Source organism: Acomys russatus, chromosome 17, assembly GCF_903995435.1.
Source record: "Acomys russatus chromosome 17, mAcoRus1.1, whole genome shotgun sequence".
NCBI classification, from domain to species: domain Eukaryota; kingdom Metazoa; phylum Chordata; class Mammalia; order Rodentia; family Muridae; genus Acomys; species Acomys russatus.
The window spans coordinates 44941360-44965334 of record NC_067153.1 but is presented as its reverse complement, the minus strand read 5'-3'; the positions used below and the strand labels follow the sequence as shown (position 1 = coordinate 44965334).

General features: G+C 47.0%; 1 protein-coding gene across 1 annotated transcript in view; it reads right to left on the bottom strand.

Annotated features, from left to right (window-relative positions):
- Positions 1 to 22753, bottom strand: part of Srebf2 (sterol regulatory element binding transcription factor 2) — a 61386-nt gene extending 38633 nt beyond the window's left edge. The window contains exon 1 of the mRNA XM_051160062.1: positions 22502 to 22753. Within this exon, the coding sequence (XP_051016019.1) occupies positions 22502 to 22589 (88 nt within the window). The 5' untranslated portion in view covers positions 22590 to 22753. The remainder of the gene's footprint in view (positions 1 to 22501) is intronic.
- Positions 22754 to 23975: the final 1222 nt, after the last annotated feature.

The following is a 23975-nucleotide window of genomic DNA, read 5'->3' as shown; positions in this document are numbered from 1 at the left end:
ACAAACCACCGCAACCAAAACAGCGCCACATCCAGCAAGATGCCTCAGTGGGAAGAGAGACACTGCTACTCTGCCTGATGACTGGAGTTTGATTCCCAGAATCCACATGGTAGAAAAAAAGAACTGATTCTCACAAGGTGTCCTACAACCTCCCTCCATGTGTCACCCACAGACAAAGTAAATAATAATAATAACAATAACAACAACAACAACAAAACACAGCCACCCAAACAAAAAAGCGCCATCTCACCACCTCCATTCATTTCCCCAAATCCCTCCCAGCAAGCCCCTTCCAAGCCTTTAAAGGGGGGAGGGGCCTCAGGGGGAGATGTCTGAGGAAGGAGAGCTGTGTGTGGGACAAGCAGTGTCACTGGAGCGTCCTAGTGTGGTTGAAATGGAGCAAGTGTAGCTTAGCATTTCAATGGCAGCACTGCAGGCACTCAGTCAGTTAACCATCCGGGCGGAACTTCTGAAGTGGGCAGATGCCACAGATGCGGCAACTCTGTCAATTCCTTGAACACTGTTTAACTAAGCACTGTCCTTACTCTCAGGACAAAATGCCAATCTAGTGCTCGTACATTTCTAGCAGAGCACAAGATCATAGAAAACTTTAACAAAACCTACACAGCAGAGCAATCTGAGGGAGGGACATGCAGGCTCTGGTGTTGTGTGGGCCAGGGTCTCAGGAAGGCAGCCCAAGAAACTGTGAGGACAGACAAATGGCTTCTCTATACAGTTTCCTCACCACAAAAGGTTGTCTGGGAAATAAAAACCCACTTGATTCTTTGCTCTGAGGATAAATAAGACCATTTATGCAAAGTGCTGCTAAGGGGCAGGCCCTTATGAAGCCCCTCCTCAGTGGCAGGCACCCTTAGGGCACCCACTACACAGGCCCTTAGGCCCACTTAGTTTATTTCACCAAGAGCTCTCAAAAAACCCTTTGCTTGCGAACACACACGCTGGTGTGCAAAGGCCACAGGTTTTAGTTCACAAGCAGGTTAAGAGTATACAAGCAGCTGGGCATGGTGGCGCACGCCTTTAATGCTAGCACTCGAGAGGCAGAGGCAGGTGGATCGCTGTGAGTTAGAGGCCAGCCTGGTCTACAAACTGAGTCCAGGACAGCCAAGGCCACAGAGAAAGCCTGTCTCAAAAAAGAGTATGTAAGCAGATGGAACTGAACTGCTGCTGCTGCTTTTTTCTCTTGAAATCAAATCCCTTTTAACTCTCTCAGAGAACTCTGCAGTGAAGGCATCTCCAGTCAGTTGGGCAGCAGGCCCTAACCAAGTGGTAAGGAAGGATGGGCACTGTGGGAAGATGCTCCATACAGGGACACCAAGAGGGACCCCAGTGAGCTAAAGGGCAGGCTCCAGAACAGTCAGTTAGGCTCTTTAGCTCCACGCACGCCCCACTGTGTGGGAGCATCGGAATGCCTCCTTACTGCTCCCTGCACCATGCCCTGTGTCAGGCAATTACACAGGCTCTCATTTCCACAGAGAACCATGAAACCAGGACAAGTGAGGTCTGGGAGAAGGGTTTATGAAGCTTTGAAAATGGAGTTTGTGTTCCAGCTGCAGTTCAGGGAGCACAGGGGCGGAGAGGCTCCCCAGAAGTAGGCCAGCACACCCAAGCTCACCTCACTCCCTTCTACACCATGTCCCCTTTAGAGCTGTTCCTTGAGGCGCCAAGAGACATGTCAGTTCAGTCTCTTTAAAAGCAAGGAAACAAAACCAGAGGCACTGTTTAGCACCCATATTCTTCATGGTTTCATGCCTTAAAGAGATGCAGGTTCACGGTCACTCGGTGGAGCTTATGTCCCAGAGGCAACATGAATTACCTGGCTGGCTTAGTCAGCAGCCACTGGTACTCATAAACTAACCTGAAGCATGAGCAGACTCCATTTTTATTATTTTCAGTTATGTATGTATGGGTGTTCTGCCGACATGTAGGTCTGAACCCCAAGTGCTTGTGTCATACCCATGGAGACCAGAAGAGGGCGCTATATGCCCTGAACAGATGGCTATGAGCGGACATGTAGGTGGCTGGGAATTGAACCTGGATCCTTTGGAAGAGCAGCCAGGGCAACTCAGTCACTAATCCATCACTCCAGGCCCCCACCAGATTAATTTTGATTAGGAATAAATCCAAAGCCTGCAAATGGAATAAGAATGTCTTCAAATGACATTGTCAGCTAATAGTCCTGAAGGTATTTGTTATCTAGCCCTGAGAGGTGAAGGAAGAACAAAGGTCATTAATTCTTGGGTTTTTGTTTTGTTTTTTTGCTTTTTTGCTTTTGCGGGGTCGGGGGAGTAGGGTGGAGAGAGCCTTACCACACAACTTACCACGTTACTGGGTGTTTACCATGTTGCCAAAGCTGGCCTCCTCAGAGCTGGGATTACAGCGTGAGTGACCACACCACAAGTCATTTACATTTATCGTATGGGTGCTATGCCTGCATGTATCAGAGCACCATGGGCAAGCAGTGCTCACAGAGGACAGAAGAGGGCGTTGGATCCCCTAGAGTACAGACTGTAATTAGCTGCCAGGTGGGTACTGGGAACTAGACATGGGCCCTCTACAAGCTCTCCAGCCCTACTATTTACTTTTCTAATACATATTTTCTTAATTATTTGAGACTTTCATACAATGTTATTCTCACATTTTATACTAATTATGAGTGTTGTATTAATTTAATTTGCTTTTTTTACCCTTGAATTATATTTATTTACCTCAGGCGGGATTTATGCATGCCAGGGCACATGTGTACAGGCAAGGGAACAACCTCTAGGAGTCACTTTTCTCCTCCCACCATGTAGGCTTTAGTGATGGAACTCTCTCAGGTCATCAGCCTTGGTGACAAGTGCCTTTACCTGCTGAGACACTTCTCAGGCCTAGATAATATTTTAAATAAATCATGAAAAGAATGTACTCATTACAGACAAATTTAGAAAAATAGACCAGATGGTGGTGGCACATGCCTTTAACCCCAGTGCTTGGGAAGCAGAGACAGGTGGAGACCAGCCTGGTCTACAGAACAAACAAACAAACAAACCAGAACAAAAAGAAGAAAGAGGAGGAAGAGGAGGAAGAGGAGGAGGAGGAGACCTGGCTCAGTGCAAGAGTGCTTGCTCTGTGAGTATGAGAATCTGAGGTCAAATCCTAGCATCACATAAACAGGTGGGCATGGCTGCGTGTGCTTTAACCTCAGAATTAGGAGGTAGAGACACCAAGCTGGCTCCCAGTTCAGTAAGAGGTTAGGACAGGAAGACACGGCCTGTCCTGGCTTCCACATAACAGTGCATTGACATGCATAACATACACACCCCACACTACTAGGAGCAAAGGCACACAAATCTAGAGCAAAAAAAAATTTTTTTTATGCTGGACGGTGGTGGCACGCACCTTTAATGCCAGAACACTGGAGGCAGAGGCAGGCAAATCTCTTGAGTTCAAGGCCAATCTGGTCTACAAAGAGAGCCCAGGACAACCAGGGCTCTGTTACATAGAAAAACCTTGTCCTGAATTTTTTTTTGTTTTTTGAGACAGGGTTTTTCTGTGTATCCTTGGCTGTCCTGGACTCTCTTTGTAGACCAGACTGGCCTCGAACTCACAGAGATCTGTCTGCCTCTGCCTCCAGAGTTCTGGGATTACAGGTGTGTGCCACCACCACCTGGCTCTAAAGCAGTTTTTTTTTTTAATTATTTATTTATTATGCAGAAAAGGGCACCAGATCACATTATAGGTGGTTGTGAGTCACCATGTGGTTGCTGGGACTTGAACTCAGGACCTCTGGAAGAGCAGCCAGTGCTCTTAACCCCTGAGCCATCTTTCCAGGCCCCGCTAAAGCAGTTCTCAATGTGGTCTCCTGGTTGCTCTCTCTTCTTTCCCAGGCTCCCAGGAGGTACCTCTGCAGCTCTCTAGTCCTAGAGACAGTTCTGACAGTCTCACCCAGGAGAGCTATTTTCTTTTTTCTTTGTTTGGTTTTTTGAGACAGGGTTTCTCCGTGTAGCTTTGGCTGTCCTAGACTTGCTTGGTAGACTAGGCTGGCCTCGAACTCACAGCTATCTGCCTGCCTCTGCTTCCCAAGTGCTGTGATTAAAGGTGTGCGCCACCACACTCGGTGGGAGAGCTATTTTCAACGGTTTTCTTCTCTGCCACAAGTTCACCCTAAAACTGTCCTGCATCTTATCACTCCACTCCACACCCTGCTTTGAATCCAATTAGTCCCCTGTCGGATAGCAATCAGCTTTGAGTAGCTGACTGGCACAAGCATGTTTCAAATCAGACACCTTGGAACTAGTTAAATGGTTGTGAGCTGCCCTGTGGTGCAGGGCAGTGAACTCAAGCCTTGGGGTTGGGGATTTAGATCAGTGGTAGAGCACTTGCCTAGTAAGCACAAGGCTCTGGGTTAGGTCTTCAGCTCTGGAAAAGAAAAAGAAAAAGACTAACAAAAAGACCAAAAAAGCCAAGGTAATTGAACTCAAGTCCTCTACAGAGCAGCAAGTACTCTTAACTGCTGAGTCATCTCTTCAGCTCCAAATCCATTTCTTTCTTTCTTTCTTTCTTTTTGGTTTTCAAGACGTGGTTTCTCTGTGTAGCCATGACTGTCCTGGACTCATTTTGTAGAGCAGGCTGGCCTCGAACTCACAGAGTGCTGGGATTATAAGCATGCACCACTGCATCTGTCTAAAACAAATTTCTTAAACACACAGAGCTTCCTACCAATTGCTCTGAGCAACTCTTTCTCTTTTTCTTTTTTAAAGATTTGTGGTGTGTATGTGTGTCTGTCCGTCCATCCGTCCAGCTTATGTGGTGCTCCAGGGACCAGCCAGATTTCCTTGAGCTTGTTCATTCTAGGTGGTTGTAAGCCACCCGCTGTGGGTGCTGGAAACTGAATTTTAGATCTCTGGAAGAGCAGCACTCTTAGCTTCTGAGCCGTTTCTCCAGCCACACACTCTCCAATTCTTTTGTGTTGTTATTGGTTTTGTTTTGTTTTTTAAAGATTTATTTATTTACTAGTGTTCTGACTACACATTTGCCTGCACACCAGAATAGGACACCAGATCTCAGTACAGATGGCTGTGAGCCACCATGTGGTTGTTGGGAATTGAAATCAGGCCTTCTGGAAGAGCAGCCAGTGCTCTTGACCTCTCAGCCATTTCTTCAGCGTCCCCCCACCCCCCCTTTTTTTCTCTGTATAAGCCTTGGCTGTCCCAGAACTCACTTTGTAGACCAGGCTGGCCTCGAACTCACAGAGATCCGCCTGCCTCTGCCTCCCAAGTGCTGGGATTAAAGGCGTGCGCCACCACACCCAGCCACGCTCCAACTCTTAATGGTTTCTTTCCATGTCTACTCAGCAGAGTTTCTCCTGTACCTCTTCCCCTTTCTGCACACGCCTGCGGCTGGGGGTTCACTCTCATGCTCTGGCCTTAAGATCAGCTGCACACTTCCCTAAGACCTGTGTAGCCGTCTCCTTCAAAACTACGGAATGGCTTCCACCACGGACTCGCTACCTCACATCCAGTTATCTGCTCGCTCTTGAACACAAGGTTTCTGTCTTTCTTTCTTTTCTTTTTCTTTTTTTTTCCCCGGAGACAGGGTCTCTCTGTGTAGCCTTGGCTATCCTGGACTCACAGCCTCAAACTCACAGAGATCCGCCTGCCTCTGCCTTCTGAGTACTGGGATTAAAGGCGTGCGCCACCACACCTGCTTCCCAAATGTGTCTCTATGAATTTCGACTTTGGGGAAGGATGAATTGCAGGCCTGGAGTGACAATGACGGCCACATGAAGCTGTGCTAGAAGGCACTTAGGGAATAACCCACAGATTGCTTTCAGTGTCGATGGAAGAGATCTGGGGATGGAGCTCAGTGAACTCTGGGGTTCCATGTTTAGCGCCATAACACAAACTCCCCCACAAAGCTCAGCAAAGAACGCCTATCTTAGGTAAGCACGTGTGTAACTGACTCATCCAAGAAACAGGAAGCAGATAGTCTTGCCTGGTTCTTTGCACCATTTTTAATAGGCATACTTCCATACCCAAATTCTTATCCTATAAAGGAGATCTTCTCTGACAACATACTTCCTCCAATGCGCTCTCTCCTTAGCCCCTTCTGCTTTAATGAAGAACAAGCGGCAAAGACATGCATGGAATAAACGTGAACTGAGATCCTATTACATGTCAAACACAATAGATGCTTCCAAGAGGCAGATTCTGGTGGTAAAAGCCTGTGCAAACATGTGTTAAGGCCAAGCACAAAGCACAGGAATTGTAAAACTGGGTCTGTTGCCTGAAAAGGCGTTGTGTTTTCACTGCTGTTTCTTGACCCGTGTTTGTGCACAAGATTGTAAATGTTTATTAGTAAAGTATGAATAGATATTTTGCTGGTGTTTTTTTTTTTAAACGTCATTAGCATTGCCACTGTTATTTTACTTTTACTGCCTTGTTAGGCACTTCCACACATCGTTGTATAACCCTCAAAACCACCACACAAGGTATCTGCTCAAGCACTCCTATGTAAGGCATAGTGCATACTGCCTGGGTGCTAAGTGCCAAAGAAAACAAGGTCAAGTCCAAAGAGGAGTTGTGCACATAGTCTCAGGCATATAAATGAGAAGATAGATACTTAGGAAGGGAGGGGAGCCTTTCTTGGGGAAGTCCTGTGCCTCCACACCCCCTCACCCTCCAAGAGGCTCACTGCTACAGAAGTTATCCCCATAAACACAAACTGTGGTTTCCTTGAAGAACTCTACCACTAACTAGGACTGCCTCATCTCACAGTAGCTGGATTCTAGAACGTTCCAATGGGAGTTCCTACCCAGGCACTCTGGTTCTAACTAAGGCTGATGGCAGCCCAAGTTCCAGTTATTACTTTGAAATTCCTGTACTCTGAGTGCAACAATCAAGAAGAAATGGCCCTGGGCAGATTAGTAACAGTAATAACAAAAACAGCTCATGACAACACCCCATTAAACACTTCATAGACGTCTTCATGCAATCTCCACAACACTTTGAAGTAGGTGTTATTACCACCCACTTCTCAGATAAGAAAGCAAGGCACTGAGGTTAAGTAACTTGGCCAGGGGTCGAATATCAGATGTTTACATTAAGAGTCATAACAGCAGCAAAATTACAGTTATGAAGTAGCAGCGACAGTAACTTGACCAGCATCACACAACTGGCAGAGAGTGGAGCTGGGATTTGAAATCAAGCTCACAGTCACTGCACACTTCGGTTCCACTATCACACGGATCTCAGGGGACCAAGTCTGTAGCAGGCGGACAAGGCGGACACTTAGTGAGTGCTGCATTGACAAGTGAGCAGGAGTGAACACCTGAGCTTGGGAAGGAAAGGATGTGTCATCCCAAGCCTTTCCTGTCTTTCCTGGCTCATTATCTGTCCCCACCCTAGTTTTACAAGGCTCTCTCACTCTTGAAACAGCAGACTAAAAGTTGAGCAAGACGCTCAAGGAACTGATCCTACATGACTCTGTGCCTGAAGAAGGCCTTGCGTTCCACACGGCAGATGGCCCACTGCCAATAAAGCCACGCACAAAGCCCTTCACCTGGATTGTGCTCTTAGGGGCAAAGTCCACAAAGCAAAGGACCTCAACCCTTTTTAGTACTAGAACCATTAGGTGAACACATAAGACCCAAGAATTCACCAGCACACTCTCAAATCTTCCTAAAACGAAGGCCAAGAATACTTGAAACGTAGGTTATTGAGTTATATACAAACCTCCATTTGGTACTTGTCTAGGATGCTTACTACATGTTTGATAGCTTGGAAGATCTTTAATGCCTTGTGTGAGCCCCATTACAGAGCAAGGGGAAAAGCACTGATCTGTGCACTGTGGCCTACAACTGTAACCTCAACACAAGCTACAATGATAGCTGAAGACTAGCCTAGGATACAAAGAGAAACCTCATATCTCAGAAGAGCGAAAAATAATAAAAGATTCAAAGAAAAGAAAAAGAAAGAAAGGAAAGGAAGGAAGGAACTGTTTTTCACCCCACAACCTCACAGAGAAGCACTAGTGTATATAGCTCAGTGACAGGGTGCTTGCCTGGCCCTGGATTTAGTCCCCAACATTTGGGAAACTGAAACAAAGTCTATGAATTGGAGGCCAGTCTGTTGCACTGCCACTGTCTCAGAGGGAGGCGGACATACCAGGGATGTAGCTTAGTGATACTGGGGGTAGAGTGCTTGCCTAACCTGTTTAAGAAAATCTCAGAGGACAGAAACCCAAGCAGTTCCATAAACTTCAACATAAAGAAAAACAGACAAATGCCTCAAAAAGAAAAGGCTGTGGGAGAGTAAAAAACTAATGCATTTTGGGAGATTGAAAGCTAAATCTAGGATAAAGGGAGTTTTATGAGCTAAAGGGAAAGAAGAGTGTTCAAGGAAAAACAAACAGTTTGAGGGGAAAAACAAAAACAACAACAAAAATCACAGCACCAAGAAATGTCCTGCAAGATGCGAATACAGTAATCGGCTGGGCAGTGGTGGCACACGCCTTTAATCTCAGCATTTGGGAGGCAGAGGCAGGCGGATCGCTGTGAGTTTGAGGCCAGCCTGGTCTACAAAGTGAGTTCAGGACAGCCACAGCTAACACAGAGAAACTCTGTCTCAAAAAACCAAACCAAAACAAAAGGCATCATCAGAGTAGAAGCACAGTGGACAGCTGGCATGTTTTGGTTCATTTGCCCACCATCATCAGTGTCCCCCATGAGCACCTGGTCTTCTCTCGAGAATACCCCCCAGGCATGTCTTGACAAGGCTTCCTACAAGTCAGCTCTGACCAAGCATGCTCCTACTAGGGAATGGCCCAGGGAGGTAGACAACAGCTCATCAAGACGGCGGGTTCCTAAGCAGGCTGCTGTTTACACGAACCCTGGCTGGGCTCTGGCACTGCTGAGCCTCTCAGGTTTTGAATCCACTTCCCAAGCCTAGCTTCCTGGCTTCTCTGGTCAATACACCTATTACCCTCCCCCAAAGAAACCCTGACTTTTAGTTCAAGCTAGTCAAATAAAGAAGCAAAGAAGAACCTGATCCAAACTGGTTGAGAAGGTAACAGTTTATCAACAATGGATCTGCTCGCCCTCCTCCACAACTGAGCCCAAGTGCTACAGTCCCTGAGTCCTCCATAGAGCCTCAAACATCTGGATGCTTCCTGCCATGGCTCCTGTTACACTTTTTCCTTGTGAACACTTGGATGTAAGCTTGTACTCTGAGTACAGAAATCAAAAAGAAAAAAAACTCCCTGAAAATAAAGACTGTTTCATTAATTTCAAATACCTTCTAGCACTGGACTATGACTACTGTGTTCATTCATTGTAACTTCCGCCCAGAGAAGAGGCTCCTGGACAGTCACCTTCCTACATCAGGACATCTCCCACCTTGTTGCCACGGGGCAAGGATGAATGGCACACCCCGCTCAGCATGGAAAATCCTGGGCAAATCATTTCTTTCTCTTTTACTGAGCTCTATGCATGTCCGTGAAAACTGCAGACAGAAGTAAGGCAGTAAGGAAGTAAGACAGCGCTGTTAAGACAGACAAATGCTACCAGGCAGATTTTTGTCACCTGTAAGGCTCACAGGAATGTTAGCACTCAGGAAGTGCTTGCTTCCTCTGCAGCGGTGGGAGGGCAGGAACCAGGGCTAGGCAGAAGGCAGTTCAGCAGAGCAGCTGCATACCTGGTTTAGCAGCTCAGAATTTCCTCACCCAAACCAGACCCTGAACCCAATAGACCTGTTCCAGGCCAGATGAAAGAGTCAGACTGTGCGGGACATTGGCGACTCCCAAGGCTGGAGCCGCCTTCCAGCCTGTGAGTCCCTCAGCACTGGGAGGCCAGCGTCTAAGCAGGAGTTCCCCAGGGAGTTTTAGCTAGAGGGCCAGGCTAGCCTCTAAAAATCCCCTCATGTCGAGAAGTTTAACCAAGCCGGGCGTGGTGGCGCATGCCTTTAATCCCAGCACTCGGGAGGCAGAGGCAGGCAGATCGCTGTGAGTTCGAGGCCAGCATGGTCTACAAAGTGAGTCCAGGATGGCCAAGGCTACACAGAGAAACCCTGTCTCAAAAAAAAAAAAAAAAAAAAAAAAAAAAAAAGAAGTTTAACCCTTGAGTCTTGTGGAGGTAACTGGAACAACTCATACCACACTCTGACTGCTGTGTCCCACCCACTATACTTACAAAAGCCCTTTTCAAAAGGAAAAAAATAAAAATAAACATTCTAAAACTGTTCTCAAAAATGCCCTTGGTCCTAGAGTCAGCTCAAATTGAAGCTCATTCAACTATTAGTTCCTATTAGTTCCTGGCCGCTCCAACTGCGTGCTTTAGCTCCCCTCATCTTCAAGTACCAAGATACAGACATCCCAACCCCCACCCTAAGCATGAAGGGAATGCACAGCAGGACCAGGGGACCCAGGGGAAGTCACTTCCAGTGCCCCAGGGAGGAGCACATGTCCACGGAAGGCAGGGAATCTGGCTTCTCCCTAGCTTCCAATTCCACCCCACCGCCTCATGCCTGAGGTTTAGATGCGTGCTTATATCAGACAGGAACGTGGCATGGGCCAGAGGAAAGACACACACAGCTGTCAGAACTGCACACACACATCAGGATTAAGGCCACCAACACCGCTTATAATTGTATTGCGAGGGCCTCAGATCCTAAGTAATTGGAGAACTGGAGAAAAGATTAAAAACAAAATTGTATTAGGAGAAAACACAGTTATAGAAAGTAAACAGTGCCTGGAACTCAGGGCTGCTGTTTACCTTTGATGGTGTCACACCCAAGATCCTCCTTTCAAAATGGATCCCCTGTAAAGGTCTGAGCAGATGCAGTGTGGAGCACACGGTGAGTGCTGCCTATAGGGACAGCTGGCTAGTTTGTTGTTAGTTTTTTTCCAATTTGATATAAGCTACAGTCATCTGGGAAAGGGAACCCTGAGTGAAAAGGTGCCTCTATCTGATTGCCGTAAGCAAGTCTATGAGCATTTTCTTAATTCATGTGATTAATTGTTATAATGTAATTATTAATGTGGGAGGGCTCAGCCCACTGTGGGCAGTACCATCCCTGGGCACACAGGCCTCGATTGTACAATAAAGCAGACTGGGCAAGCCATAGGAAGCAAGCCAGGAGACAGTACTCCTTCACAGCCTCAGCTTCAGTTCTGCCTTGCGTTTCTACCTTGCCTTCCCTCAGTGATTGGCTGTGATCCAGATGTGTAAGCAGAAGAAACCCTTTCACCTTCAAGTTGCTTTTGGTTATGGGGTTTTATCACAGCAACAAAAAAGCCAACTAAGACAGACAGCTAATTAATAAAGAACAAAACAAGTCATATATACTTGGAGAGCATCAATGTCAGCATCTACAAGCACAGACAAATGGTCCTGGGTCAGCAAGATGGCTCAGTGTATTAAAGGTGCTTGCAACCAAGCCTTTACTCTTGAGCTTGCTCATCCTGGGACCCACATGGTCTAACTAGAGGACCAACAAGGGAAGAGGAAAACCAACTCCTGAAAGTTCTCCTCTGATCACCACCCACACTCCAACACTCCATGACACACAACCCTCCCAGTAAATAAACAAATAAAATAATCTTTTAAACAGTTATATGTAACTTTATGTGTACATATATGCACAAAAAAATTAAACACCATAAAAAATGCTAACACAAGTTGCAGCCCAGCCCTGCCCAAGAAATAAAGAGAAAGCCTGCCCACCTACCTCAGGAAAAACTACTAAGACTGATAATGTTTTAGACAGGGTCTCACTATGTAAGCCTTGGCTGGCCTGGAACCCACTATGCAGACTACGCTGGCCTCCAACTCACAGATACCCACCTGCTTCTGCCTCCCAAGTGCTAGAAGGCCCAACTTCAACGCTGATCAAAACAACAACAACAAGAACAAAAACCAACCTTTAATTATATGTAAGTGTGTATCCGTATGTGAGTATGTGTGCATCAGTGCAGCAGGTTCCCTCAGAGGCCAGAAGTGGGCACTGGACCCACCCAAACTCCTAGAGCTGAAATTACCAGCAGCTGAGGACAACCTGCTATGGATGCTAGGAACCAATTTAGGTCCACTGTAAATGCAGTATAGACTCTTAACTGCTGAGCCACCTTTCCAGTCCAGTGGTTCTCAACTTTCCTAACACCGTGACACTTTTTTTTCCTTTTTTTTTTTTTGAGACAGGGTCTCTCTGCGTAGCCTTGGCTGTCCTGGACCTGCTTTGTAGACCAGGCTGGCCTCAAACTCAAAGCAATCCGCCTTCCTCTGCCTCCTGAGTGCTGAGATTAAAGGCGTGTGCCACCACACCAGGCTAACACCGTGACCCTTTAAACAGCTCCTCATGTTGTGGTAACCCCACAACCATAAAATTATTTTCCTTCTTTTTTTTTTCTTTTTTATATATAATGCTCCCTTCTTTCCTCTTGTGAGTTTTTGGCAAATAGGGATCTAATCAGTCATTTTATGGTCTCTTTCTCTCTCTCTCTCTTTTTAAAGATTTATTTATTACATATACAGTGTTCTGCCTACACATACACTATACACCTGCACACCAGAAGAGGGCACCGGATCTCATTATAGATGGTTGTGAGCCACCATGTGGTTGCTGGGAATTGAACTCAGGATCTCTGGAAAACCAGACAGTGCTCTTAACCGCTGAGCCATCTCTCCAGCCCCCATTAAATTATTTTCATTGCTACTTCCTAACTGTAATTTTGCTGTTATGAATTGTGATGTGAATATCTGATATGCATCCCTCACTGTGGGAGAAGCAACCCACAGGCTGAGGACCACTGCTCAGATCCTTCAAGAGAAATTCTTTTTATTAAAAATATTGTGAGAAGGGGGCTGGAGAGACGGCTCAGAGGTTAAAGGCACTGACTGCTCCTCTGGAAGTCCTGAGTTCAATTCCCAGCAACAACACGGTGGCGCATAATCATCTATAATGTGGTCTGATGCCCTCTTCTGGCCTGCAGGTGTACATGCATTGTACATATAGTAATACATAAATAAATATAAAAAATATTGTGAGATGGATCCAGGGGTCTTGCTCAAACTATAGCACCAGCCAATAACAATACATGCAGTAAACTTTGAACCCCTACCCAGATCTATCCAATGGACAGGACATTCTCCACAGTTGACTGGAGAGTGGGGTCTGACTTTCACACGAACTCTGGTGCCCCATATTTGACCACGTCCCCTGGATGGGGAGGCCCGGTGGCACTCAGAGGAAGGACAGCAGGCTACCAAGAAGAGACTTGATACCCTATGAGCATACACAGGGGGAAGAAGTCCCCCTCAGTCAGAGTCATGGGGGAAGGGAGTAAGGGGAAAATGGGAGGGAGGGGGGAATTGGAAGGATACAAGGGATGGGATAACAACTGAGACGTAATATGAATAAATCAATAAAATATATTTTTAAAAAGAATTGGAATCCAAAAAAAAAAAAATACTACGAGAAAAGACTTGACTTATAACAGAAGGACCTTTCCTAAATTACCCAGAGATTCTGGTGAAAAGTGGCCAAACAATTTAGAGTGGAAAGAAGCAACTGTGCAACAGCATTTACAACAGTAAAAAGCCCTAAAGAATTTTTAGGGGACGATGTACCTAAAGACCAGGCAGCAAGTGATGATACCCTGAAAACAGAGGAAGAGAACACCAAACCCCCAGAATAATCTCTATGAGGTGTAAGAAACATTTCCAAGTCCCTCAAAGCACAGACTGGACACCAGAACCATTGCCTGCCCTTGAGGAGCACCACAGAAGGAAGACTGTATATCCCAAGCACAGGAGGAGGGACTCAGCTTTAAACTTGACAGAGTACGGCAGACGTGGGGAAAAAATAGACTAGATGCCAGCTGGATCCTTCTGGTGGGCATAAGAACTGTGCCCCTAATGTGAGCCAGAGTGAGTTAACTCTCACTATAGAGATCAGGCTGGCCTTGAACTCAGAGCCCTACCTGCTTCTCCCTCCTGTGTGCTACAGTGGTGTGTATGTGTGTGTGTAAAACAGTGTGCAGTTCCTAGGGGTTCTGTGGATGAATTCAGGTCATCAAGCACAAGCTCCTTACCTGCTAAGTCATCTCACCTGTCTTGTCTTGTACTTATAATAACAAGTTTAACAGGAGGTAAAAGAAACTAAGACTTCTTTTTTGAGATTTATTTATTTGTATTATTTGTATGGATGTTTGGCCTGCATGTTTGTCTTTGCACCATGTGGTGCAGTGACCTCAGAGGCCACAAGAAGGTATTGGATCCCCTGAGACTGGAGTTCCGTGTGGTTGCTATCCATGTGGGTGCTGGGAATCAAACCTGGGTCCTCTGGAAGAGAAGCCAGTACTCTCAACCATTGCAACATCTCTCCAGCTCAAGTTTGGTTACATCTAAGGAGGCATAGTTTAGGGAGATTAGTAGACAGGGCAAGAATTTTCAGTCCTGTTTTACATGTCTAAAATTTCTTTTTAAAGATTTATTTATTTTATGCATATGAATGCTCTGTGTTTCATACATACCAGAAGAGGGAATCAGATTCCAATACAGATAATTGTGAGCCTCCATGTGGTGGCTGGGAATTGAACTCAGGACCTCTGGAAGAGCAGTCAGTACTCTCAACCGGCTGAGCCATCTCTCCAGTTCCACATGTCTAAAATTTTGATCCATATAAATGCAGCATTTCTCTACCCCAGTAAACAAAAGTTACCATAGTCATTTGTAGCAATGGAAAAATGTGATAAATGGAAAGGCTACAGCTCGAAATGTAGAATCCAGCTCTAACCTGAAGACTTCTCCCTGGCGTACACATACCCATGAACTAACTCCAACGTGACTCTTCCTACGTGCTCACAGCAACAGCACTACACACAAGAGACCACAAACACTGAAAGTGTTCACCAGCGCCAAAGGCCTGCAAGTCGTCTATTTGGCTGGATTATACTCAATTATATGCCTATTACACTAAAAATACTGCAACATATAACAATCTGTATGTGAAAATATAACAACTGTGTATATACTTAAAAAGTTCTGGCTAGCCAGGTAATGTGGTGCATTCCTTTAATGCTATGCTAGCACTTGGGAGGCACAAACAGGTGGATCTCTGTGAGTTCAAGGTCAAGCTGGTCTACAGAGCAAGTTCCAGGACAGCCAGGGCTACCCAGAGAAAGCCGGTTTTGAAAAACCAAATAATAAATAAGTTCAGACAAGAGTGCAAATGGATACAGACAACCTGATATCAGGAGTTCTTTTGTTGTTGCTGCTGCTGCTGAGACAGGATTGTTTGCAGCCTGGCTAGTCAGGAACCGCACCACCACCCAAACGCCCCACTGCAGGAGCTCTTGGCTCTCTGTGGTGCTGCCGACTGAACTGCTAAACCAGCCCCGAGAAAGTCTAACTGAAATAAAGTTGCTCGGCCAGGCATGGGGGCACATGCGCTTAATCCCAGGGGCAGATTTCTGAGTTCCAGGTCAGCCTGGTCTACAGAGAGAGTTCCAGGACAGCCAGAGCCACACAGAGAAACCCTGTCTCAAAATAGCTAGATAGATCGGTAGATAGATTAGGGCTGTCAGGGTTTCCTTTTTAGGTACTCACTAAAGAATAAGACCTACTTGAGATAGAAGCAAGAACACACTTTTAAAACCAGCAGGATCTTGAGCAGAGTATAGGAACTATAAATGTTTTAATTGGAGACGTTAATGGGAGGCAGGCAGTGCTCAAGAACATTATTAACCCAAAGGCCTGGTGTGAGCACAGAGAATGTTTAACTAGGGTGAGGCAGGACAGACAGAGAAGGGAGAAATTCAAGGGAACTCTGAGCTGGTGGTCTGAGAAATTGCAGAAAATATAAGTCGATGAGACCACGAGCTTAAAGCCTGTACAAAATAAGCAAGCTGCGGACAACAGCAAACTCTCAAGAGCTGTCGGAGGAAAAGGACAAAATATCAAAATGGTATGACTGGGGTTGTAGCCTGGTGGGCATAGGGTCTTGAATTCAGTTTTCAGCAAATCTCAATGGTGAAATGGGGATGGCAGGGTAGGCTTTAATACTAGCACTCAAGAAGAGGGCGGTGGAGGCAAGAGGATGTGAGCTCCAGAGCAGCCTGTGCTACACACTGGGATCAAAGTTTCCAACTACTAGAAGCTAAAGCACAAGCTGGCTCTTCAGAAGTCGAATACAAATTCCGTGCTACCCATTACAGCGGGCTTCATGGTACACAGTTCTAGCCCCAGCACTCGGACGGCCTAGCCAAGAATATGGCAAGCCCAGCCTAGGCTAGAGATAGAGAGCAAGACCTGGTCTCAAAACATGTTATGTTTAGCTGGGAGTTGTGGTACATATCTTAATCCCAGCATGCCCCTCTTTGACATAGTGAGCTCCAGGGCTGCACAGTAAGACCTTGAATTAAGGGGCGGGGGGCCTGCCTCAAACTCTAAATTTAACCAAACTATTAAACTTGAGTGAGAGTTAGCTACGTACTTAGAAACAGGCAATCCTCAAAAGTTTACCTCCAAGCCATGTCTGTGGTCCCAGAACTTTGGGAGGTCAGCCTTTAGTAGAACAGTCAGAGAGAAACGGAGGGACTGGAAGTCAGAAGTGAGCCGATCACAATTCAAAGTCAGCCCCAGTGCACGATCCATCGATTAATAGATGATAGACAGAGAGACAGATATGTATGTATATTTTTTAGGCCATTCTAGGCTACATTAAACCCAGTATCAAACAGCAACAACTTGCTTCTAGAAGTAGGGATATGCTCCATAAAAACAAGAAAGCAAACACTACCAGCTCCCCAAACCACGAACTAGGGAAAGGAATCTCAACAGCACTCTGAGGGTGGTTAAAGGTGGCTGACTTGACCAGGAGGCGGGCAAACAAAGGGAGGGCTCCAAGAAACCAGAAGCGAGCATAGAAATGAACAAAGTGAGCCTGGACAGTGGTGGCGCACGCCTTTAATTCCAGCACTCGGGAAGCAGAGGCAGGCGGATCGCTGTGAGTTCAAGGCCAGCCTGGTTTACAAAGTGAGTCCAGGACAGCCAAGGCTACACAGAGAAAACCTGTCTCAAAAAAAAAAAAAAAAAAAAAAAAAAAAAAAACAAAAAAAAAAAACCAAAAAAAAAAAAAGAAAGAAAGAAAAAGAAGAAAAAGAAATGAAGTGAGCAATGGACACACACCACAAATACACAAGAACGAACACACATGTCCACAGAAAACCAAATTTCTCAGTTGCTTCTTTCCAAATAGCCAAAAGGGAGACAGAGCCCAGGTGTCTGGCAGCTGACAAGCACGTTAACAAAATGAGCTGTGTGGAAACACTACACTGCAACCTGAATGACTCTGAGCATGTGCTAAGTGAAGGAAGGCCCAGGCTCTGGCTCTGTTCATATGAAATGTTTAGAACAGGCAACTCATACAGACAGGACAGAAAAGCTGGGCTTGGCAATGACAGGCCTGCAACCCTAGCTATTCTGCAGGCTGAGACAGGTCAGTCTGAGCAACTTAGTGTGCGCATGTTTCAAAATAAAACCAGGGTTGGGACTACATCTCAGTGGTAGAGTAGTTGCCTCACATGCATAAAGCCCAACGCGCAGTTTCCAGAAGTTCTTCAGCCTTCTCCAAGGAAAACAGTTCCCTCTGCTTACCCCTCACCCATTCACTTCTGACCCCTGCTTGGTTTATCTAGTTTTAGATCCCTCCCTTTCCGCTAGCTCTACCAAACGCTGACCTCCTGCCCAGTTCCTGATTCCTCTCATGGCCCGACCATCCCTGCTGCCCTCTGCAACGCGTACGCGCACCCTGCATTGACGGCTCTTCACGAAGCTCGCCTGCTAGTACGCCTTTATTACGCTTCTCTCTTTGACCCCTTCCAGCTCTCTTCTTTCACCTCAATCCCCATTCAATGTTTCCCATTTCCTACTCTGGGACTATGCCCCTTTAAGACATCACCTCCCTAGCAAGCCTTCCTCCTGCACCTATCTTCTAAGCTTTCTCAAAGGCCCATGCTCAAGGCCCCAGTGGAATCCTACAACTCCACCTAAGCTCGGTCTTCAGGGCTAACCCTTCACAGAGGTCACACCCTCACACTTGGAAGTTTCTTATCAACAGAGTTAAAATTTCTTAATCCACAATTGGAGTTAGGTCTACTTAGAAATGCTCAACAAGTCCTTTCCTAATAGTCCACAAAATATCTGTATCTAGAGCACAGCTTAGTTCCAACTCACCTCTTGGATCTTATGTACTATTTTCGTACACATATTAATTACAAAAAATCTTTAGCAGCCTTTTATTTTTAAGGTAGCTTGCTTTTTCTTTCATATGCTCGCCAGTGCTGTTCCTGACACTTATTTTTAAAAACTCAGTTAATTAATTTATTTTTATGTGTATGGGTACTTTGCCTGTACTTATATCCGTGTACCACGAGGGTACTGGATCTCCTAGAACTAGAGTTACAGACAGCTGTGAGCCACCATGCGGGTGCTAGGAACTGAACTTCAGTCCTCTGGGAGAGCAGCCAGTGCTCTTAGCTGCTGAGCCATCTCTGCAGCACCTTCCACCTCCAACCTCTACTTCTTTTGTGCCTAGCAAAAAGATCACCTTCTTGGCTTTGCCTTTTCTGATCGCAGTAGAAGAAGAGTCTTTCTGCCCTTATGGGAGACCTGGCTGCTGTCAACAAGGATGTCTTCTGAGACTCTACTCTGAAACACAAGCTGGGTAGGAGGGAGGCCAAGGTGAAAAGTGAGGAGAGATACAAGACAGGTCAAAACAAGGGGTTCTTTCAGAACCTTTGGATTTAGATGTTTGTTTCTCCATCATTAAAAATAAGAGAGACAAGACCAGTGAACTGGTGGCACATGCCTTTAATCTCAAAACCTAAAAGACAAAGGCAGGCAATCTTTGTGAATTTCAGGCTAGCCTGGTCTACACAGCAAATTCTATGCTGGCCAGGTCTACAGAGTGAGACCCTATCCAAAAACAAACAGTAAGAAGAAACAGCTAATGGTCATTACTTGTGTTCCCCTCTCTGTGTCTTTTTCTGTCCCTTCCACCCACGAACTCTGTGTCTTTGAGACTAATTTCCCAAATTTTCCTAAGGCTTCTCCCTTGTTTACATGTTCAAAAGGAAAATCACAATCCCTTGTAACTACAAAATGTGCCATGTTTTGGTGGTGTGGCCAATCAATTACAGCATCTTTACCAAAGGGGGGGATAGAGTCAGTTCTCCCCAAGGGTGTGGCTCCTGGAAGGTGGTCCACGCTACAGTGGACTGCAACTCACACACCTAGGCACATATGGGCAGCACTAACTGGACTAGTGCTACCACACCTGGCCTAGAGAGTTATAGAAGGCACACAAGGTTGCGTGTGCTAATGCAAGTCTATAATCTCAGTGCTCCTCCTCTGCAAAGCCGGAAGGTAGAGATAGGGGAATCCTTGGAAGGCTCAAGGCCACAGAGCATATGCAGTGTCAAACAAAAAGAAATGCACTGTTGCAAAGAAGCAGCTGAAAACCTGACCCCTGAAGTCATATTCCACTCTCCACTCAAAGGCCAAGGCACAGCTGTGCCCACGATCACATGCACAGGCCCAAGAGAAAAGATAGTGAAGCCAACATTCAAAAAAAGGTAGGAATCCAGACTCTGGCACTGCTGCAAAGAGAACGGCAACGGTGTTCTTCCAGGAAGCTCCACTCTGCTCCCTCGGCTAACCTAGGTTACCTCAGCCACCGCTATAACCGGGCCCCACTTCATTAACATAGAGGCCCACAGACAGTACTGGAGATTGAGCCTAGACCCTCATGTGTGCTGAGCACCAGCTCTAGTGTTGAGCTAGACCCTGGCCCCAAAGCCCTCTCTTTACTTTTTAAGTTTGAGGTGAGGGTCTCACTAAGTTGCCCGGGATTTTTGGAACCCCAGGCAACCCTTCTGCCTCCGTCTTTTAAGTAGCTGAGATTGTTAGTGTGCGCCACCTGGTTCACTCACATTGCTTGTCTTTGTAGTTAAGTAGTGGGTATCGAACCCAGGTCTTTACACAGCCCAAGCAAGCGCCCCACCACAGAGCTATACTTCTAGGCACTGACCATTTATTTCACTCAGATGAAACAAAAACTTAAAGCTCTGTGAGAGGAAAGTCCCTGGTGGTGTTGGACTCATAACCCCTTGAGGCAGCTGGTGAGGTGTCTAGGTTGTAAGTTACCCTCACCTCCATATCATCTCTCTTCCTCCTCTTAGAAGCACATGCTGGTCACCCTGACCTAATCCAACCCTGAGAACTAAAACTAATGCTATTTAGTACCCTGTCCCAGGCATTCATACAGGCTCGTGAAAAAGAAATATTTACTGAGCATTCTCACTGTACCAACTGCTATTCTAGGCACAAAGAACTGTGGGAAGAAAAGAAAGGCCCTTTCCCTCATAGCAGAAACAAGTTCAGGAGAACAGAAGGGTTTCAAGGGACACTTCTGTGCCTAGACCGCTGGCCTTCACTCGGCCCAACTGGTTCTTCTTGTCTTTTAAGGGTCATGGGCTATCTCCCTGGGGTGATCTTTCTGGTAAAGAGCCTCCAGGAAGCTTCCACACCTCTGACTTTCACTTACTTCCCTATGCACATACAAGTTATCTCTACCCAGAGCTACCACACTCACCTCAATCCCATGTGACCATAAAATACCATCCTTATCTTCCATGGCACCTCACAACAGAGACACCAAAGCCAGCTCCTGGAGCAAGGAAACACTTCCCGAACTTGGCATAGAGGCCTATGAAACTTCTGACTCACTGCTGTAGACTCTAGAGTGTACATTTTATTTATACATAAAGTTAATAATCTATGAAGACAAAGTTAGTATTAACCACTAGGTAATTTCATATACTGAAAATTAATACAAATAAAGGTCAGTATAAAATATAAATACAAAAAAACCACATGAAGTTCTTCTTGTGTCCCAGCTAATAGGCAGTTTTAGATGCACTACTTGCTGACTGTGGAGCCCTGGGTAAGCTAATAAACAGTCCTGGGTGGGCTTCTGTCTCAGCACCATGGGGGGACAGGACTAGTGTAACAGTCACCTTTATCTGATAGGGCTGTTAGAAGGATCGAGAGTGTGTGCAAATGCTTAACACTGTGTCTTGCACCTGAGTGCTCAAAACACATTAACTACCCCGTTTTCCAAGAAATAACTCCTCCCATTTGTTAACCCATCTTTGTGTTTAGCAATACTTAGTGGAAGACTCTGTGGTTAAAAGTGGAATTTGATTACAGGGTCTTGTCACACTGCCTGGATGACCAAAAGGAAAAGTAAGGACAAAGCAGGAGTGGGGGTGGATGCTAGAAAAGCAAAACAGGAACCTGGCAAACACCTTTTTCAAACAACTGCTGTCACTTCTTTCTCCCTACTGTTTCTTCATCTGCCAAATGAGGATGTAGCCATCGTTATTTGCCTGCAAGGTTGTAGATTCTAGATGTAACAACCCTCCATAAACTGAGTCACTGCTTAGGAGTTCTGGACTCTCTAAAGTACGTGACTTCAGACAATTACCTCCTGCAAAAAAAATGGGAGCGATACCTATTTCACAGGATTGTGCGAGGAATAAAAGAAATATCACAAAGCATTTGGGACTGAGAATCTCAGGAGCGTCCGACTACTGTGAATTACTAGCCTATTCATTAAACTTCAAATCCTCAAAGGTGGAGTGGAAAGAAACGAATGACTCAGAAACAGAAAGAACCGGGCTTTGTTAACCAGCATGAAGACCGAGGGCAAGTCTGGGACCCTCTCCAAACCTTCCTTCCCGTGGCTGAAAAGTGAGAGAATTACAAGAGATGATGCCTGGGCTCCTACCAGCTCTTCCACTTCGCCGTAAAGGCCGCTGAAACAAAGGCCACCCGCTCCCTAGTCTGTACCCGGGGGGCCACAATTCAAAATTCTTGCTGCTCAACTCCCTTTGCAGTGCGACAGCAGGAGCGCCCGGGTCTCCATCCGAGGCTGCCGCACTCCGCCCGCTCCATCGGTAACTTGCTTTTACAGCTGTTGCCCAAAGTTTTCCAGAGCGCCCGGCAGTCAGTCAATCCCGAAAAGAGCAGGGGCGTGGGGAGCAGAGCCCAGGAGCCCAGACTGGGAAATCCCGAGGCCGCTCCAGGGGCCAGGCTGGGAGTGACAGGTGCGACGCGGGCGAAGACGGGACGAACCAGAGCGCGTGTGGGCGCGCGAGGGAGGCGGCCGCCTCGCTTCCTCCGCTGGCAGCACTCGCAACGCCCCCAGCCCCGCTTCAGGCTCCGCGGCGCCCAGGACTCCTCAGCCTCCGGGAGCCCTGCACCGTGGCCCGGGATCAGATTCTGAAGCAAGAAGAATTGGGAACCGCCAGGGCAGCCCGATCCACGGGTTCCTTCCCGCGCACGCCAGGGCGATCGCGGGGTGGGCGCACGCGCACCCGCGAGCGCCGCCGTAACCCCTTCCTCCCCGCGCGCCCCCCGCACTCCCACACAGCCGCAGCTCACCGTCGATGTCCCCCAGAGTCAGCTCGTCGCCCAGCTCCGTGAGGGTCTCCATGGTCTCTAGACCGCCCAGCTCGCCGCTCTCGTCCATCGCCCAGCGTGGCGCAGAGTCCCCCGTGAGGTTCGGCTCAGGGAGACGCGGAGGCGGTGCCGCCGCCACCGCCCATGACACCCGACAGCCCCCACCTGGTACCGCCTCACCGGCCCGTGCCAACCGCCGCCATGTTTGAGCTGCGCCCGGACTCCACGGAAGGGGCGGGGCAGGATTCCCCCGCCCAGGGCCGCGCCCACCGCAGCCCCGCCCCCGGCCTCCGCAGCCCCCATGTTTGTTGTCAATGGGACCAGGCTTGCATTAGCCAATCGGCGCGCGAAGCGGCTCATGGGGTGATGGTGCGTCATCGATCAGCAGCTCAGATTTGCATAGCTGACCCCGCCCCTCTCGGCCTTCAAGAGCCAGCGGAGAGCAGCCGTCTGGTCCTCGTCTTAGCCTTCCTCTGGTTTAAAGGAGCCGCTACTTTCCCGTTGGATCAGCTCCAGGAGCAATTTCGTCAAGAGTCCGGAAATAGAAGGGTTAACGTACTATCGTCCGGCGCTACCTCCTACCACCGCCCCCTTTACGCTGTGAGCACGTTACGTCATCTCCCCAAATGCCTCTACTCTAACCCTAGCCCTGGGTAGAATCCTAGTACCCCAACAATTGGGGGATAGATCTCGTCCAGACCCTGTGAGTCACACTAGACAGGGCCTTGAATCGCCTTAGTGCTGTCCACATCTTACAGCAGGCCCTCAGTCTTTCGGAACATCGTGAGCATTCCAGGCCTTTAGACAAGGTCATTTGTCCAAGCCCACCAATGGCCCCTGGAAGTAGGGCCTCAGGATTTGGCATCATCCCACTCCAGCAGGCACCTCACTACCTCATCTTACAAGTGGCCACATAGCACACAAAGGTGCAAACTCCCAAGAATTTATCTGAGGGAGCAAAGATTAGTGTTGAAAGAAATGCTGAGCAAACACATACATTCGAAGGCATTCACCACAACTTTCTAACAGGAAAGCGAGCTGCACACTAAGGCACCAGATACATAAACTACCTCCACACTGTGGTATGTTATGGCATCATTTAAAAAAATTACAGAATGGACATTAGAAAAAGGGCGTAAGTGTGTATTAACAGGAAAAAGGTTTTCATGACATATGTAGGAGCTTCCAGTGAGTCAGAGGCAGCTGTTTTGGACGTCAGACACGAAGAACATACAGGCTGTATGGAGAAACTTGTGGATCCAATAATCCACCTTGTGTTTATGGGCTGGTTAGGCAACTGTTGTTAAGCCTGTTTTGTCATCTTCAAGACAGCACAGGGCCACAGTTGTTAATTTTCACATTTATTGGATTTCCGTAGCAAGCAAACAGCTCAACTACTCTGAGGGAAAAGTTTCCCCAATGCAAGTGCTGCAGCTCTGAAGGGAAAGGTGTCCTG